Here is a 16,783-nt window from a genome sequence, read left to right as displayed (position 1 = left end):
GGGGTGGATGCTGGATGCTTTGTTGACCATGTCTGAGCACCTAGATAGGTTTTTCCCCCCTTTTCACCTGTAAAGATTTATATTAGATTTGTGCCAGAGAGATACACTGTGAGGAAGTTTTGGGTTAACTTGCCTGATGTATCAAGATTAAAGTGCAATTTGTTGCAAAACTGGGTGTTCTTTACATTCACCCATTCACATCTAGCAGAGAAATGTAATGAGAAATCCCCACTATAAATCTGTTCATCATATACCTTTTACTACCAGACTGTAAAACATTTGGAATTTGTGCAGGAGGTGTTTTTTTTAATTGTAATTATAATTCATTCTTTCAGTGATCCCAGGGCAGGGAAGGATGGATCTCTCAGAGAAAATGCAACAGTATGTGCCAGTGTTCTAGTGAATAAAAACAGCAACCCCACTCTTATGCACAAGACTTAACTGGGAGTTTTACCTACAGGAGCAAAGGCTTCCAGATTTGACTTTGAAGTAAGCAGAGGTGAGTGAAGAAAGAATGATGCAATATCACATCAAAATAAATAAGGCTGCAAGGTAATTAATTCTACCTCCTTCCAGTTAAAAGCTCCACTGTTTATTTACTATTGACTAGAAACTCCTGGCTCTCAATGCAAAAACATACCTTCCCTTCAGACATGCAGAGCAGAATGGCCAGTCATTTGAGGATTAACATACCATTAACTATTGCTGTAGATATAAACTCTGAACAACTTTAAAGGGCTGATAGGCTCCCACTGATGGGAATGAAATCTTAGCCACCGATTTCAGTCAGAGAAGAATCCGGCCCTGGTTTGTTGTTAAATCAAAATATGTCCATTCTTATAGGTGGTGTTAATCAAAAAAGGAAAAACAGACATTATATAGCTGTATGACTCACACGCCTCCTGCGCCCTACTAGGTCTGTGTCCAATGAGGAGTTACTGCAAACCTCCAAGTGTAAAAGGACTGAGCACCAGGAGAAAAGTATAGGGCCTGATCCTGCAAACAGTAACTAGGGAACATAACATGAAGCACTGTCAGAAGCCCCATTGGCTAGTAAAGCCAATGTACACTTTGTAATAAGAGTTTTCAAGGTCTGGCCCATAGGGTGACCTCCCCACCACAGCAGGATGCATAGGCACTGTTTTTAGCCCATGGGCCTTTTGCTGGCCAGCTGCACCAGAAGGCATTCCAGCCTGATTACCTTGAAAATGAGGGAGATCTTTCTGTGTTTTAAAAACTTCCCCATGACACATGGCAATCCTGGGGCTCTTACTCTGGCAGAATTCTGTTGTGCTAAGGAAGGCAGGATCGCTCCCTAGGTTTAAAAGGCTGGTTGTCTTTCTTTCTCTGTTGAAAAATATGGTTCCTGGGCAGACGGAAAGATCCCTATAACATTAGGGCCATGGAGGAAAGCTGGGCATGATTTTGTTTTTGTTCCCACCAAGTAGATCTTTTTCAGTCACACGTTTGCAGCTCCTGCTCACGTAAAAGTTTCCCCAACTGCTTCCTTCCATCATAACGCAACAATGTGGACTGTGTTATTGCAGAGCCACCGAAATGTTCTGGAAATGTGGCTAGAGATGATCGGTTTGGTTTGCACACCCTGCACTCTCATTTATCAACTTCCCAAGCAGCTCCAACACAACAAGTTCAGTATGTACATACGGAGAGATCTGGAAATTGTGTGCAAGACTTTAAAGATACTACGAAGAGTAAATAAAACAACAACAACCCTGACTTCTCTTCAAAACATACTGTGCATCTTTATACTACCTTTGCTCTAAGAGAAATCAGATTGGAAATTATCTGCTGGGACTGAGGTTGCAGAAGACTTGTATGTACTTGCCTCTGCTTCTCAATTTTTTTTTTTTTTCTTTGACACACAGCAAAATCTTCAGGATGCAAGCCTGGCTCTGTAACAATAATGATCATTCCAATTTGGGAGACAGAGATTTTTCTAAATAATCATACATTTTGACAAGGGAAGAGGGGAACACCCTCCCTTCACACACTATAATTACAGCCCCACTTTCCAGACTTGTATTCTCATTGAAGCATATTTTAAAACTGTTATCTTTGATGCTTTTGGCACAGGCAAAAAAGCAAATGTGCAGCAAAACACTTATTTGTAATGAGAGCACAAGCACACAGTGGAGCCTGTTGTAACGATTTCTCATGCAATGGTATTTAATGAAATGCCTCTTATGTGTTCTAATTAAAGCTAAAATAATTATGGTTGTTAATGCTTCACTGAAATGCCTTCTGCAATTAAATTATATTATAGAATAACATTGTTTCCTGTAAAGGGTACTGTAATGTACCATGATTTTTTTTTTACTATGTAATGACTACCATCCCTATACCATTGATGTTGATTGGAGCTTTGCCTGTGTAAAGATTGCAAGATTAGACCCAGTAAGAAAATATTCTGATCTCTGTTAATTTCAGAGAGTTACTCTAGATTTCAGTTGGTGACATTAAGATCAGAAACTGGGTCCAAGAGTCACCCCCCCCCCCCACACACACACACCCTTTCTTCTTAAAATACAGTACACTTGAACCTCTTTAATCCGACAATTTTGGGAAATAGGCTATACTGGATTATGGAATTTTCCAGACCATGAGTGTTCACAACAATGAAGTGTGCTGGGGGTGAGGGTGCAGGAGGGAGGAAGCGTGGTGCAGGAGCACGCTGTGGGTAGCAGTGCAGGGGCTCACCAGTGTTTTACTGTACTGCTGTTCCACCAGCCCGGAGAGTGGGGGGGAACAGTAGTGCAGAGCCACTTCCCCCAGATCATGGAAACCTGGATTATGGAGGTTGGAGTATATAAATAATAGGCCTGATTTCTCCATTGCTCTAGTCTATGTCTAGTATAATAGAATTATTTACACCAGTGCAACATTAGTGTAAGATACTACCCCTCTGATCTGGTAGGGGTTTACACCCACTTTGCACTAGTGCAAATGATTGTCCAGAAGTGGAGGGCACTGGTGAATCAGACCCCAACTCCTCAGTCTTTACTCAGGCAAAACTCCCATTAACTTCACTGGTGTTCTGCCTCAGCAGGAGGCCTCCCCTTATTACCCTAGTTCACTTGTCACTCAGCTGTTATCAGGTGTCGTTATCTCAGAAGCTTTTGCATCCTTCGGAGCTAGCTTCAGAAACCTGCAACTGCCCGTATTCCCCGTCACCACGAAGCCTTTTAATAGATCCGCGGCTGTGTCCCTGGGCCTGGTGTAATGGCTACACCTATCAGTGGTTAAACTGCTCTTTGCATCTACATCTGTTTGCGAAGGGGAGCCAAGAGCAAGGCTTGAATATTTCATACAAGCTATTATCCCGGGCAGCCGCATCAATCGATCATGGTGTAACGCTCCCCGCGATACTCCGATGGAGTTTTTTATTAGAAAAATATTTTACGGAGTTGGGCTATTTAACCACGGAGCTTTGTTTGCAAGCAGACGGGATAGCGAACAGGTAGGGGAAAGTCAGCAGAAAATGATGAAAGACACTCTCTCAGTGACACCGGGAACTCGTTTTGTGTGTGTGTGTGTGTGTGTGTGTGTGTGTGTGTATACACACACACACACACACACACACACACTTTATGCTCGCCTATATTTATGGCTCGCGTTTATTTGACTGTCATTATTGCAATCAATTTCCCTGGACGTCTAAAACAGGGAATAAAATGCATTAAACACAAACCAAGAAACCCAGGGTTGCCTCTGCAGGTGGTGTTAATCTAGGGGCTGCATTCTGCTGTCCGTTCTGAGAATTTCCCCGGGTCTCATTGTGCTGAAAACCAGCAGCCTTGATTTTCCCTGCTGCAAGCAAAGCACAATTTCGGTTCCGTCTTTGGACCGGGAGGAAGGGTTTGGAGTTCAGAGCGGGGGGCGATTTGAATTCTTTAACGGGAGGCAGCTGGCCATGGCTTGTCTTTAAAAGCCTAGAAAACCAGAGGGCTCTTTCGAAGGAGCGGGCAGTAGGAATATTTCGTTCACACGCTGGTTTCTCTCCCGGGGCTCAGCGCGTCCTTCGCGGAGCGATTGTCCGACTTTGGAAACAACCCGCTCGCAGCCTCCACTGACGGCTCAGCCTGTGGGATTGGGGTCGAACCTCGTTTGGGAAGGTTACAAAGGATCCGCTGGCAAGTTTCCCTCCGCCCTCGTGGGGCTCAAATGCGCTTTACTGGGCTCAACTCGCTTGCAGCTCGCTTCGCTTTTCACGTGCCTCTCTCCCCAACGAGGGCTGGTCCTACGGGACCTGGGAGCGGCTCATACAAGAGCGGCCCCGGATCAATATCTCCGGGCCCATCTAGATCTGCGGGGCTCCTATTTGAAACCTGCCCTCTCCTCTCCCGCAGCTTTTCGGCGCCTTCTCGCTAGCCGGGTTGACAGCAGCGCAAGTAATTCGCGGATGAGCTAACAGCCCACCCCGGGCTGGAGGTTTTGTGTCGCCTTTGACATGGTCTCTGGGATTTTCACTTGCACGGCCAGTGCTTCCCCGACCGGCCTGAAAGGCCACCCGCCCTTGCGCGGCCTCTGGGCTTTTCAGTCTTGGTCTGGTGTTTGCAAACTAAGATGAGAAAATAGTCTCGAAGCTGCGTTTTTATGAGAGCCCTTTCCATCCCCTGAGCCTCCTCGGACACCTGTATGCCGGACTCTGTGCGTCTCCTGGACTCGGAGGAGGGGAGGCGCAAGAAAAGCAAAGCAAAGAACAACTTGAAACTGGAGCAGCACCTCGCAACTGTCCTCGGAAACTCGCCCTATCTGGAGAGTTCTCCCTGCCCATGGGACCCGCGGCTCCTGCCTGCCCGGGGAGGTGCCTCTGCTTTTCCCACCCTACTTTTCTCCTGCGCCCAGGGAGACAATCGCCCGCCGGGGCCCGGCCTGAGTTTCTGGCTGATCAGTCCTTCCCCCCGACGACCGGGCTCATTCAAGTGCAAGTGGCTGAAGTCGAGGGAATTGTCTGGGGCCGGTTCTGCAAATCCCACCGCGACTGGCCCAGAGTGTCAGCCGGGACGCGCAGGGAGGGCAGATGGAAAGCGAGCCTATGCCGCGGGGAGGACTGATCCTTCCTCCCGAGATTCAGTCATGTCCTGCCTCCCCTCCGCTATTCGTCACGTTTCACTGCCTGCCCGTTTGGAGACGGTCGTTCTCACCCCGGTTACCTGCTTCACGTTCGAGTCCCCCTCCTCCCCAAAGCGCCCCAGTGCAATGCGAAGCAAGAACCTCACCCCGTGTGGCACATGCCCGGATAATTTCATGAACAAGAGAAACGATTTCCTAGTGGGGAAAGGGGGAATCAACCAGGTTCTTCAATCGCATTCACTCTCCTCTGCCAAGGACCATTTGCTCCCTCTGCAAGAATGCGGGACCCAGCCGGACCCCTTTCTCCCTCTGCAAACACCTTTCTAGTCTAAACCCCGACTGAGTCCGAAATCAACAGAAACGCACCCAGAAAAATGTTGGCTCCGGTCTGGGATTTGGCCTCACTAGGACAGATTGGCAACAAAAAGAAAAGCCAGTGCATTCGGCTCTTCCGGAGGGAGTCGCGTTTTAAAAGCGGAGCGAGGAGTCTGCTGTCTAAAATCAAAGCTGGGTAGTTTGCAGTCACAGTTGTTAATGCCTTTTATTTTGCATTCGTTAGAAGAAGGCTCGTTCCAAAATACAGCGCGGTAATTAATTGTCGCTGCTCTTTGTTTTTTTATTCAAATAGCTTCCCAGGAATTCCTCCCGCTTTCATCTGGTTTGATGAAGGTGCATGGGGGAAGGAGGGTATGTGGCGTGTGACCCAGATGCTAGGATCCCGAAATCAAATTGCGCGGCGCAGCGCCATCAACTCGCAATGAACTGTTGAAAATACGAAGCCAGCCCCTGAAGTCCCCAGTGTCACTGCTGGAAAGCGTTTTGCTGCCTATTACTGTGCAATGACTTTGGGGTAGATTGTTTGGGGGAGGGGCAGGAATGCAAACGCGGCACTTTATTTTTAAAAGTTGCTTTAGCCTGGGTTTAACCATAAAGCCCCCCTCGGAGCCGGTAGGGTCCATGGGATGAATGCGGCAGTTTCCAAAATGGGAGCACATACCACCCTCTCCGCAGATATTTTAGTCTGTGGGAGAAATAACCGGTGAGCTCACGGCTTGGCTCTAATTACAGCTGGGTTCCGCACAGCACCGGCCGGGCTCCAGAGACCGCCAAGTTCCCGGAACAGTTTGCAAACTACGCGCCCAGTCCTGCATGGAGCAAGTCTGCCCCGGGCCCGGCCCGAGCCTGCATTCCCTGGCCACGCACACTGAAGAGGAGGGGAGGTTGATGAACAGTGCGGGACGGGCTAACACCCCTCGCATAGGTGGGGCTCCTCCGAGGCCTGCTGTCATAGGACAGGGGTTATTTTGGAGTTGTCTAATTGACACCCCACGGCCTGCTGGCTCAGCAGCCTCGCCAGCCTCCTGGGCGCACTCTTGGGAGAAACAGGCTTGGCTCTGAGTTTCCGGCTTTCCCCCAGAGCAAGGTGGAAATAACCTGGAGGTTTCCCTCCCTCCCTTCCCCCTCGGACCTCCAGGCTCCATGCTGGTCTCCCTTCAGCTCCCAGCCCAGTGGGTACTGCCCTGAGCCCACGTGAGCGGCTGGGAGCTGGCCAAACGCTGCCCAGAACGCATAAGCCCGACTCTGAGCGCTGCCCGCATGGCACAGCTCGGCTTGGCCTAGGAGCTTCCGAACAAGCAAGTGTCACTGGGCCGCGGCCTCTCCTAGATTCCTGGTTGGAAAAGTTGTACTCCGGAGCGCCTTACTCCGGAGTCTGGCTGCTCACCCTGGCTACGCCACTGGCCTGTGACTTGGCCTTGGACAAGGGGCACATCCCACGCTCATAGGGACCTAGAGCTAGATTTTTCCATCACCCCTTGTAAGGCAGGAATACTATTGGGGGGGGGGGGGAGGAAGAAGGCGAAGGACAAAGAGACGCACGCCGGGCCGACTCTAATCCAAGCCCCCCGTGCAGACGCGAGCCGTTGTGAATCAAACCGAATGTTTCGTTTGTTCGAGTTTTTCCCCTGCGGTTTTGCTGCTCTCGCTGCACGTTTTTTACCCGGCCCAGGTACGCAGCCCAGGGGGGCATCTGCCGGGACACGCGGGCCGGGCTCCTGGGGAGGTAGCTGAAGGGCTCTGAGAAACCAGCTGGTCCCTTTTCTTTCTTATGCCTCTGTCCCCTTCCCTCTCCCCCCCTCCCCCCCGGCGATTCCAACCCTGCACGACTCGTTTGGTTTTTTTAAACTGTCCTTCCTTGGTTGCTCCATTTCACTGCCCCGCAGCAGACGGGGCCGAGTGAGGCTCTGACAGACTCAAAGGCCGATTGAATTTGGGAAGCGATGGCCGAAGTTTGTAAGGATTCCACCGCGGCGCAGCTCTCCCGGCTGGAACACCTCCCCTCCCCCCCACTCCCCAAGTCAGAGTCTATTTTTAAAAATATTTTCCTAATTCTATTTACTCTCCTGGGGAGAGAGAGGGAGGGAAACTCTGCCCCCTCCCAGCTCCGGGTTCGCTCAGCAAAGGGGAGCCCACCAAGCGCTGGGCGCGCCCTGGATCCGGAGCTGCAGGCGCGGAGGACAAGGACTAATCCGGAGTAGATCGGCCCCACGAACGCTGCCGCTTTCTAGGGGAGCGGGGCCCTGCTGCACTGGCCCCTGGTGGTCCTGGCTGCTGAAGGCGCCGATCCAAAGCCAACCGGAATCCCTGGAAGTTTTTCCACGGGCTTTGGATCAGGCCCCAACCTGGCCAGCTCGCCGGGGGCCCGTTCAGAGGGGGGCTGCGGAGCACCCCAGAACAGGCGCACCCGCGCTGTCTGATTCTGGTTTAGGAAAGATACCTGGGCCGAAGGAGGCCGATTAAAAGAGCCCTCGGTTGTCAGCCCCAGCCGGGCCCCATGGCCCGGATCTGGAGAGAGGCCGAATCGCCTTACGCCAGCTCCTTGCTTCGGGAGAGACGCACCCGGCTTAACACAACACAGACACCCTCCCCTGCTCGCTTCTTCCTACTCCTGGAAGATCCGGACCCGGGGCCTTCCCCCCAGGCTCCAGCGTATGGAGCCAGCGAGGCAGGGCCACGCGGGTTTGGCGGAGTGTGCAAGGGGGGGGGGGCAGATTCCAGTTCACCAGCCCCCCCGCCCCAGGTTTCTCCTGCCCCTGTGAGCGCTGACATTGTTAGTGCTTTATGAGGCAGTAAATATCCAGAGGCAGAGAGGATGCATTTGAACGCCGGGCAGGCCCCGAAGTAATTACTTTTAATAGGAAAAACCGAGGGTCTCTGCGAGACACCGGAGATTGGATCAGGCCCCGAGTCCGGAAATTGGAGCAAGCAGCCCGGATTGGCAGCTCGTCCCTGAGCGGCGCGAGCTGTGTTTTAGGGGAGTCGTTAGAAAAAAAAAAAGATACAGGGAGGGACCGGACCCCATAACGCGGAGAGGGACCCGGAGCGCGCCTCTGGAGCAAACCCGGCTGCTTCAAACCCTAGGCAGCGTCAGAGATGGCGGGTTCCCCCCTCCCCCGGGGTCCAATTGCCCCGCTGCGGGGCTCCTCATCAACCGTTCGTTGCAGCCCCTGTTGGCAGGGGAGGTCCGCTTACCTTTCTTGATCACCGACTGATCCAGTAAATTCAGCCCCGCCTCATCCACCGCCTGAAAACACGCAAGGCAAAAATATCAGGGTGCTGCTTTTTCTAGGGTAGACCCCAAGGTGCGGGCCCCATCCCCCCCCACACACACACACCCCAGCGGCAGAGATTTGGGCTTCCCGGGGGGGGGGGTATGGAAATAAAGATCGAATGAGATCCAGCAGACCCTTAAATAGAGTGAGCTTGCAAATGGATTCGTGCAGCTCCCCGGAACAACCACCCGGGCTATTTCATCAGATTGAAACCAACTTTAGGGTTGTTTTGTTTTGTTTTGTTTTGTTACAGAGGGCAAGAAACTAGGTCTGGTCTTTCTTGCTAGCCACGCACAGACTTTCGCGTTAGAATTTACGGCCCCAATCTCTTGGGGAGAGGAAGAATCGTTTCAGCTAACTCGTGAGCTAATTCCAGGCAGGGGGTTTATTTGGAGGGGGGCAGTTTGCAATTGCCTCCAAGCGGCAGACGGAGAAAAAAAAAAATCCAAGCTGGAAGGGGGATCGCGAAGGAGGTTGTGCGCAGCGTGGTTTCAGGCTATGAAGAGAGACCAGAAAAGCGAGGCCATATTTTTTGATTGGACCGACTTCTCTTAATAGAATAGATGGCTCCTTAAAATTAAAACAAAGATCGCTTGAACTGGGGATTAAATATTTTTAATGGGCGTTTTTTAGTCTCTGCGCATAATTATTTCTTTCTCCATATGTCCCGTTGCTCACGCGTGGGCAAATCCCGAAATAAAAAGCACGTGGATATTAACAAAACACGAAACGGGGTGGGGTTTTTTGTATGTTTGGGGTTTTTACGTAAGTAATTGAAGCTCTCTACAAAACTCTTGCACCTCTGCTAGCCGCGAATGAAGAAAACGATGCGAAACTACAAATATTAACTTGAACTCATACGAGACACTTGGGAAGGCGAGCCAATAAAAGTGCCACTATTCCTTTTCTATGCTCTTTAACTGTTTGTCTCTTTGATGGCCCAATGAAAGCATCGCTGTGACATAATTGAATAAAAGCGAAGGGGATGACTAAATTTCTGTCCTTTATAAACAAGCTAGTGTTTCGCCCCTTCTTTTCAAACAGTTAAACAATGCTTTGTAAATATCGGTTTCGTCCCCCCGAGTCCTTCTGCGGCTAATATCACTGTATACAATGAAAACATCGCGCTGCTCAAAAGTTAGAAAACATTTCATGTTAGATCGCAGAAGGGAAATCTAGTTTCTTTAGGGGGCAAAAGCGGGCAGAATTTGGGCGGAGGCGCAAATCCAGGAAAAGGGATTGGGAAGGAGAGCCTTGGATTTGATTTGCAGCCAATCCAGAATTTACAGCAAAGATCCCCAAAATAAAGTAGCGCGTTTGCAAAGCAACCCCTCTTCCTTCCCATTTGGAAACAGAAATGTGTCCTTCTGTCCTCCCCGACACTAAAGAAACCACAATTCGGGGGCCAACCTCCCCATGCTATTCTTATTTTTATTTAAAAAGAAACCCAAACGACGCCGCGTGGGAAAGGAGCGGTGCGAAGAGAAACAAGGCACAGCTGCCCTTTGAGACCCGGGCCCGTCCGTTTGGAAAGGGAAAATTCCCCCTACCCCAAGCGGGAAGGTCCTAACCCGGGTTACCGCAGAATGGAGTCTTTTCGGCTCTGAAATACCAGCCGGGCATTTTCTCGCATCACTTTGGGGGGTCGCTCTCCGCCTTGACAAACCCAATTACAAGTCGCCCGCTCACCCCGGAGTGATGAGCAGCGAGGGGCACTTTTAGGGTGAACTGACACCCCCCTCCGAACAGCCTCTCTCAGACAAAGGGGCTCCCCGTCAGCCCCCCCTTTTGAATAACCCCCTTCCCCTGTTAATCGCTTTGCCCCACTCCCTGTCCCCCCTCGGAATTCCCCGGAAAGGCTACGCAGAGGGGAGGGGGGAAGCAAAGGGGATCAGGCAGTCAGCTGGCATCTGGGCACTGGGGGGAACGGAGCGGTCCCAGCCGACAAAGGCTGCTTAGTCCCCGCCAGCCAGGTTCCCTGGGGTGCGCCCCGCGCCCCTACGCGGCCCCCGAGGTTGTACTGTGCGTGGGGCAGTTAAGTGCTCGGATGCCACCCCCGCCCCAGCTCTGGCGAGCCCGCCAGGTACCTGGATGTCCTCGAGGCTGGGATGTCCGAGTCCGTGGAGGCCCAGCGGCCCGTCTCCGAGCCCGTGGCCCCCATCGGCCAGCCCGTGCAGCAGGCGGGGGACCCCCGGGTATTCCCGGCGGGGATCCAGGCTCAGCGCCCGGTGAGTCTGCGAGAGCAGTCCGGCTTCCTCCTGCCGGGCCCGCTGCGAGTGCCAGCCGGCTTGCTGGTGCTGGTGGATGGGGTTGATGGTGCTGTAGGGATCCCCCAGGTGCGGGTAGCCGGCCTCCTGGCTCTGCGAGTAGGCCATGGGGGGCTGCGGGTAGGGCGGCGGGAAGTAGGGGGGCTGGAAGTCCGAGGCCGGCGTGTGGCAGAGCGGCGGGGCCGAGGAGTAAGCCGCCTGGTTCAGGGAGGAGAGCTGGGAAAGGCGGCCGCCGGTGGAGGCCCCGTTCAGCCCATCGGGACGGTCCTGCGGAGGCAGAGGGAGAAGAAAGAGGCCGGTCAGGCGGAGCTAGGGGCCCGGCTCTGGGCGCAGAGAAAGTCCCCAAGCCCCGGGCAAAGCCCCCGGCCTGGCAGGGCCGCCACGGGGCGAGGAATCCGCTGTCCGCCCTTGGCAGGGAGAGGAGCCGCCACGCAGCGCAGCGGGACACGAACGTGGGGGGCCCCGACTCGCCGCAGATTCCTCTCCCTGGCCGGGCAGGTCCTCGCTCCAGCCTCCACTTCCCTGCTCCGCTGGGAGCTGAGGTTCATCCCCACCCGCCCCAGCGCTGAGCGATACAGGGCGAAAGCCCTTTCCCCTCGCAGGGGCCCGGCGGTCTGCCTTCACCGCTCTGGGGGGCTCCTTGGACAAGTGGCTGGGGAGGGACTCCCCTTCCCCCCTCTCCTTCCAACTTACCATGGCGGAATAAGTGTGAACTAACATCTGTGCAGGGGGGGGGGGGACCCTGCAGGACGGTGCCAAAGTAGAGAGGCGGCGGGATAAAAGAAACCCCCGGTCGCAATCCTTTAAAATCGGGCGCAGCTCCGCAGCTCCATGGAGGAAAATCCCAGATCCAGCGGGGGAGAGCTAAGCGGGTGGCTTTGTTCCTTTAAATTACCCAAATCGCTCCGTTTCCAAGTATTTCAGATGGCTCCCATCTCCCACTCCGTCTCCCTCTGAGCCCAGACCAACTCCATGCACGCCAGTTATAGCGCCGGGCGCGCGCAGGACGCGCCGGGCGCGCGCGTTAAAGAGACAGAGCCGCTTCCCTTCGAGTTCATGGACGGGGAGACTTTGGTGTCTCTTTCTGGTTGTGGTTTTGGTTTTTGTTTTTTTGGTTAAACAATCACGACATTCAGGGAGAGAATCTTTTTTTAAATCGGTGTGGATTTGTCTCTCAGCCGGAGAGATTCGTTTACACTGAACGGAATCTGGATTAAAACCACACCACACACCCATCCACACACATACGCGGAGAGAGAGAATCCGTTTGGCCAAAAGGCAGTTTGCTTTTAGCGTTTTTCTTAGTGCTTTCTAAACCCCCCGCTTTTGGTCTCTTTTTCGGGGGGGCACAGAGGAGGCAGCAGAAGGAAGATCCCTAGCAAGCCAAAGGCAGCAGGGACTGTAACTCCAGACGCCTCATTAACTCTTCCTCTCATCTGGATTTGGAACCACTGGGTTGTCTCCTGCGCGGCTTTGCAGGCTCGCGGCGCCTTTCTGCGCAGCTTGCCCTGGGATCCGGGTTTTGCGGTTTTGTTCCGTTCTTACACGCTCTGTGCGGAGCCCAGACTCACCGACAAAGTCCTCCCCGGTCAAGAACCAGCCCCGGGTTTTGCGGCGGGCGCCGGTGAATCCCAACCCTTGCGGCTTCCAAGCAGGCTGCAAAACTGCTTTGCATCTCTTGTTGTTTTTTCTCGAGTCCACTGGTGTCCGCAATCTCCCGCGGGCTGGTGGGGGAGGGGAGCAGAGACCGATTTCAGACGGCTGAGAGGAGGCTGGGCCGGGGGGAGGGGAGGGAAGACGCCGGGGTGGAGGTGACTCGAGGTTTAAAGGAAACGTTTGTGTTGCTCTAAGGTTTAATTTTATTAGCCCGAGCAAGGTGTTAATTTCTGTCTCGTAAGAGCAGCGCAGTTCCCAGCGGCCGCCTCGGAAATCAATCGATCCTGCTCGCCCGGCTCCCTCTGCGCCCTTTGGAAACTCACGAATGAGCGCTGGTCAGGGCGCGACTGAAAATAAACGGGCAACTTCAGCGCAGCTGCCTCCGCCAGCTCTCCGTGCGCCCAGTTCGCTCCCCGCGGGGGCACCTTTCTCCTCCGCCGCGCTCGGGTTGTCAAGAATTCTCCTCGCGTCTCAGCGCCACCGGGTCATGATTTCCCACCCTCCTTCTCCAGGGGCACCGAGGCATTTGGGTTTGCGCCACTTTCTTCCCCCCGCCCTGCTAATGAAGCTGTTTGTCTGCCCCTCTGTCTCTCTTCTATCTGGTGGGAAATTCATCTCAGTCCCCGCCGACCCTCTGCCACCCGCCCCAGCGCTGCGCTTGTTCAGAGCCTGACCCCGGGCTAGCAAAAACACGAAGCGCTCGGGGGGAGCTGGACAGGCCGGTTCCCAGCTGGAGTGAGTCCCCCACCCTTTGTGGATCCGCAGCCTGCCTGTCTGGCGGCGTGACCCGGCGAGCGGGCCGGGTCCAGGCAGGCTGGGGAGCTCGGAGCAGCCTGCTCCTTCCCCCGGGAAAGTGGAGCGTTCCTGCCCCGGCTCGGGGCCAGGAGAGAGGCGTTGTCCCAGTCCTTCGCCGGCCCTAGCTCCGCAGGTGTTTCGTGCAGCAGAGGCAGGTTGCAACCCCGGCCAACGAGCGAGGGCTTGTGAGAGGCGGGCGGGGGTGGAGATGGGGGTTCTGTGTGGATTAAAACCAACAAAATCACTGTGTGGACACCCCATCCCCCACCCGGATTCCTGCCCAGCATTCGAAAGTCCTCAGCAAATTCGGAGTGATAAAGTCAGGCGAGTTCTCCGATAGGTGCCAGTTTAGCGCAGGCACCCTCACGCGTGAGATCTGTGCCTTGCAACACACACACGGATCTGCACAAACAAACACACACGGATCTGTACAAAAACACACGCAGAAATCTGTGTGTACACACACGCGCGTTTGTACAAAAACACATATGGATCTGTACAAACACACGGATCTGCACACACATACACTCAAACATACACACGTAGACGTTCAAAACCACACGGAATTGTGCAAACACACACCAGAAATCTGTACAAACACACACACACAAGCGTGTTCGTACAAAAATACACACGGATCTGTGCAAACACACACAAGTATCTGCAAACACATACACAAACACACAATAGAATCTGTGTAAAAACACACAAAAAGTATCTGAACACACGCGCACAGATCTGCAAACACACACACACAAACACACATGAGTATCTGTACAAATACATACAAACAGATCTGCAGACACACATACAAGCACACGAGCGTATCTGTACAAAACCACAAACAGGGGTCTGCACACACAGACACACTAAACACAAGCATATCTGTACAAACACAAACCCTGATTTTCACACACATACACACAAAAGCATTTGTACAAAACACACAAACGGCTCTGCACATACATACACACAAATACACAATAGAAATCTGTAAAAAAACACAAAACGGATCTGCACACATACACACAATAGTCTGTACAAAAACACAGAAAAGTATCTGAACACACACAAACACACAAATGGCTCTGCACACACATACTCCAACAAAGTCACACACACAAATATATCTCTATAGACACGGACTTTCATAACTACTCAGAAGTCTATAATGCGCCAACAGCTCATTTACCGCACACACAACTACGCTTCTGTCTTTAGAATGAGACACTCACAGAAAGATAATTGCGCGCCTAATGGAGCAATGCGCGCACATCTATTCACACCTGTATCGCGCGCGCACAAATTTAGATCTCTGCTCCTTTATCACACATGCACGCCTACATCCCGAGAAGTAAATTTCTGGCGGTACACACGGGCTTGTACTGAAATAACATAGGACACTGGTTTGCTCTCAATTTACTGTGTTTAGAGAAACCGGATCATTTTCTTCCCCCAACGCCCCCTCCCCCCAACAGCAACAGGAGCTCCCTTGCAAACTCGATATTTGTAATTCTCCCAGCTCCTGCAGGGCCAAGAAGAGGCAAGGACTTGGCGCAAGGCGGAGCGGAAAAACGCACAGGGAACATAGCAACGTTCTGCCTGCGGCACCAAGTCGGGAAGAGGAGAATTAAGCTGTTTATTGCGGAGTGGAAAATAATAACAACAAACAAAGAAATCAGCGTATTTCCCTGACAATGGAGATATCATGGATTTGTTAAAAATATGAGAAACACCGCAGGGGAGAAGAAAGGTCCTTAGATTGATGGTGAAATGAATGTGTTTGGCTTCTTTTCTCCCGGCTACTTTTCTCCTCCTTCCACCGCCACCAAGTGCAGGGCCAGACTCAATTTTTTGGTGTTGTCCGTTTTCTGTGAGCTGTGCAAAGGTAGTGCCGGGAGAGACCCCCCCTCCCTCGAAGTGCCCATCACCGTGCGCCTCCGGAGACCGGGGCAGGGAGTGAAGGAGCAAAGTCGGATTTTTTTTTTAAGTTTGTCCACTTTCCCTGTTTGTGAGCTAGCAAATTCCGCTCCCCCCTTTTACACACACACACACACACACACACACACACACACACACACACACACACACAGTGTGCCAACCCCGCACACGGACTTGAAGGACCATCCAGAGAAAAAGAAGAAAAAGACCATTTCGGGCTCTTCCCCTCCCTCTCCCCGCCGGGGCCACCCCTGCGATCCATCGCGGCTCCTCCATCCCCTTTCGCCTCCCAGCTCTTCTACTACTCGGGCCCTGCATCGTTTCACAGCCTTAGAAAGCAGGGTTCACACGGCCTTCCCGCGAGGACCCACGATTCGGAGCCGGGAGATGCACCCCATAGCGGCACGGCGGCGAGGCACCGCGCAGGGAGGCTGGAAGAAGCCGCACCGCGGCGCCTGGCCGGCCTGTAGCTCACGGGCTCTCCAAAGCGGAGTTTAAAGGAGCTCCACGAACTAAACCCACCCCGGGCACGGCCAGCCCCGCCAGCCGCTCCTTACCTGGTACCCGGGTTCTTCCTTAACGCGCCCAGCCTGCCAGTGCATGGCGGGGCAGAGGCTTGGACGCGAAACGCACCCGGCGCGCACAACCAAACCGGAGGAGCCCGATCCCCCTGCGGGCCCCGGCTTCTCGTCCTGCCCAGGCCGCTCGGGGCGGGGGAAGTGAATCCCGAGGAGCCCAGGGAGGCTTCCAGTGACCCCCGGGGGAGCCGCGGGGCCGGGCCGGGTGGGGTCCAGCCCGAACGCGGCTGTGCGCGGCGCGGTGGGAGGCTGCCTCGCGTTAGAATCCTTGGATCCGGAGTCGCCGCGTGGGTCTGAGCCGCCCCAGAGCCGCGCAGGGCCCCCCGAGGGGAGCCGCGGCAGGGGCCAAACGGAAGCCCCCCCCCTCCCGCGCCCCACCGCGGCCCTGACTCGGGTGTCCGGGAAACCCGCTTCCCGCGCAGAGCTGCCCCTGGGGCTGGTGCCTTTCGGCGCCGGGCACCGAGCACTCTGGGCCCAGGCCAGTAGTTTGACGTTCCACCCATTATAGGGGAGGGCGAGTGTGCGCGGGGGTAGGTGAGGGGTGAGTGTGTGGGGGGGTGTCTGAGGGTGAATGTGTGTGTGGGGTGTCTGAGGGGTGAGTGTGTGCTGGGTGTGTCTCAGGGTAAGCGTGTGGGGGTGTCTCAGGGTGAGTGTGGGTGTGTGTCTGAAGGGTGAGTGTGTGGGAGGGTCTGAGGGGCGAGTGTGTGGGGGTATGTCTGAGGGTGAATGTGTGTGTGGGGTGTCTGAGGGTGAATGTGTGTGGGGGTGTGTCTGAGGGGCGAGTGTGTGGGGGTATGTCTGAGGGTGAATGTGTGTGGGGGGTGTCTGAGGGGTGAGTGTG

At 53.8% G+C, this 16,783-nt stretch overlaps 1 protein-coding gene and 1 long non-coding RNA gene across 6 annotated transcripts in view; one reads left to right on the top strand and one right to left on the bottom strand.

The window, feature by feature from the left end:
- TFAP2E (transcription factor AP-2 epsilon) overlaps positions 1 to 16,126 on the bottom strand; it is a 58,355-nt gene extending 42,229 nt beyond the window's left edge. For 2 of the 4 annotated variants that reach the window (XM_075909037.1, XM_075909038.1), the window contains exons 1-3: positions 15,922 to 16,126; positions 10,793 to 11,239; positions 8,626 to 8,677 (exon numbers count right to left, since the gene is read on the bottom strand). In XM_075909037.1, the coding sequence (XP_075765152.1) occupies positions 8,626 to 8,677; positions 10,793 to 11,239; positions 15,922 to 15,966 (544 nt within the window). In that variant the 5' untranslated portion in view covers positions 15,967 to 16,126. Of the gene's footprint in view, positions 1 to 8,625; positions 8,678 to 10,792; positions 11,240 to 11,665; positions 11,913 to 15,921 lie in introns of those variants that run through there. The other 2 variants (XM_006125955.4, XM_006125956.4) reach the window with 1 other exon arrangement.
- Positions 1 to 16,783, top strand: part of LOC142819957 (uncharacterized) — a 40,321-nt gene that overhangs the window by 19,743 nt on the left and 3,795 nt on the right. The window contains exon 2 of one of the 2 annotated variants that reach the window (XR_012897647.1): positions 336 to 499. This is a non-coding gene — a long non-coding RNA (uncharacterized LOC142819957). Of the gene's footprint in view, positions 1 to 335; positions 12,927 to 16,783 lie in introns of those variants that run through there. The other variant, XR_012897648.1, reaches the window with a different exon arrangement.

This window comes from Pelodiscus sinensis, chromosome 25, assembly GCF_049634645.1.
Source record: "Pelodiscus sinensis isolate JC-2024 chromosome 25, ASM4963464v1, whole genome shotgun sequence".
Taxonomy (NCBI): domain Eukaryota; kingdom Metazoa; phylum Chordata; order Testudines; family Trionychidae; genus Pelodiscus; species Pelodiscus sinensis.
This window is presented reverse-complemented; position numbering and strand designations above follow the sequence as displayed.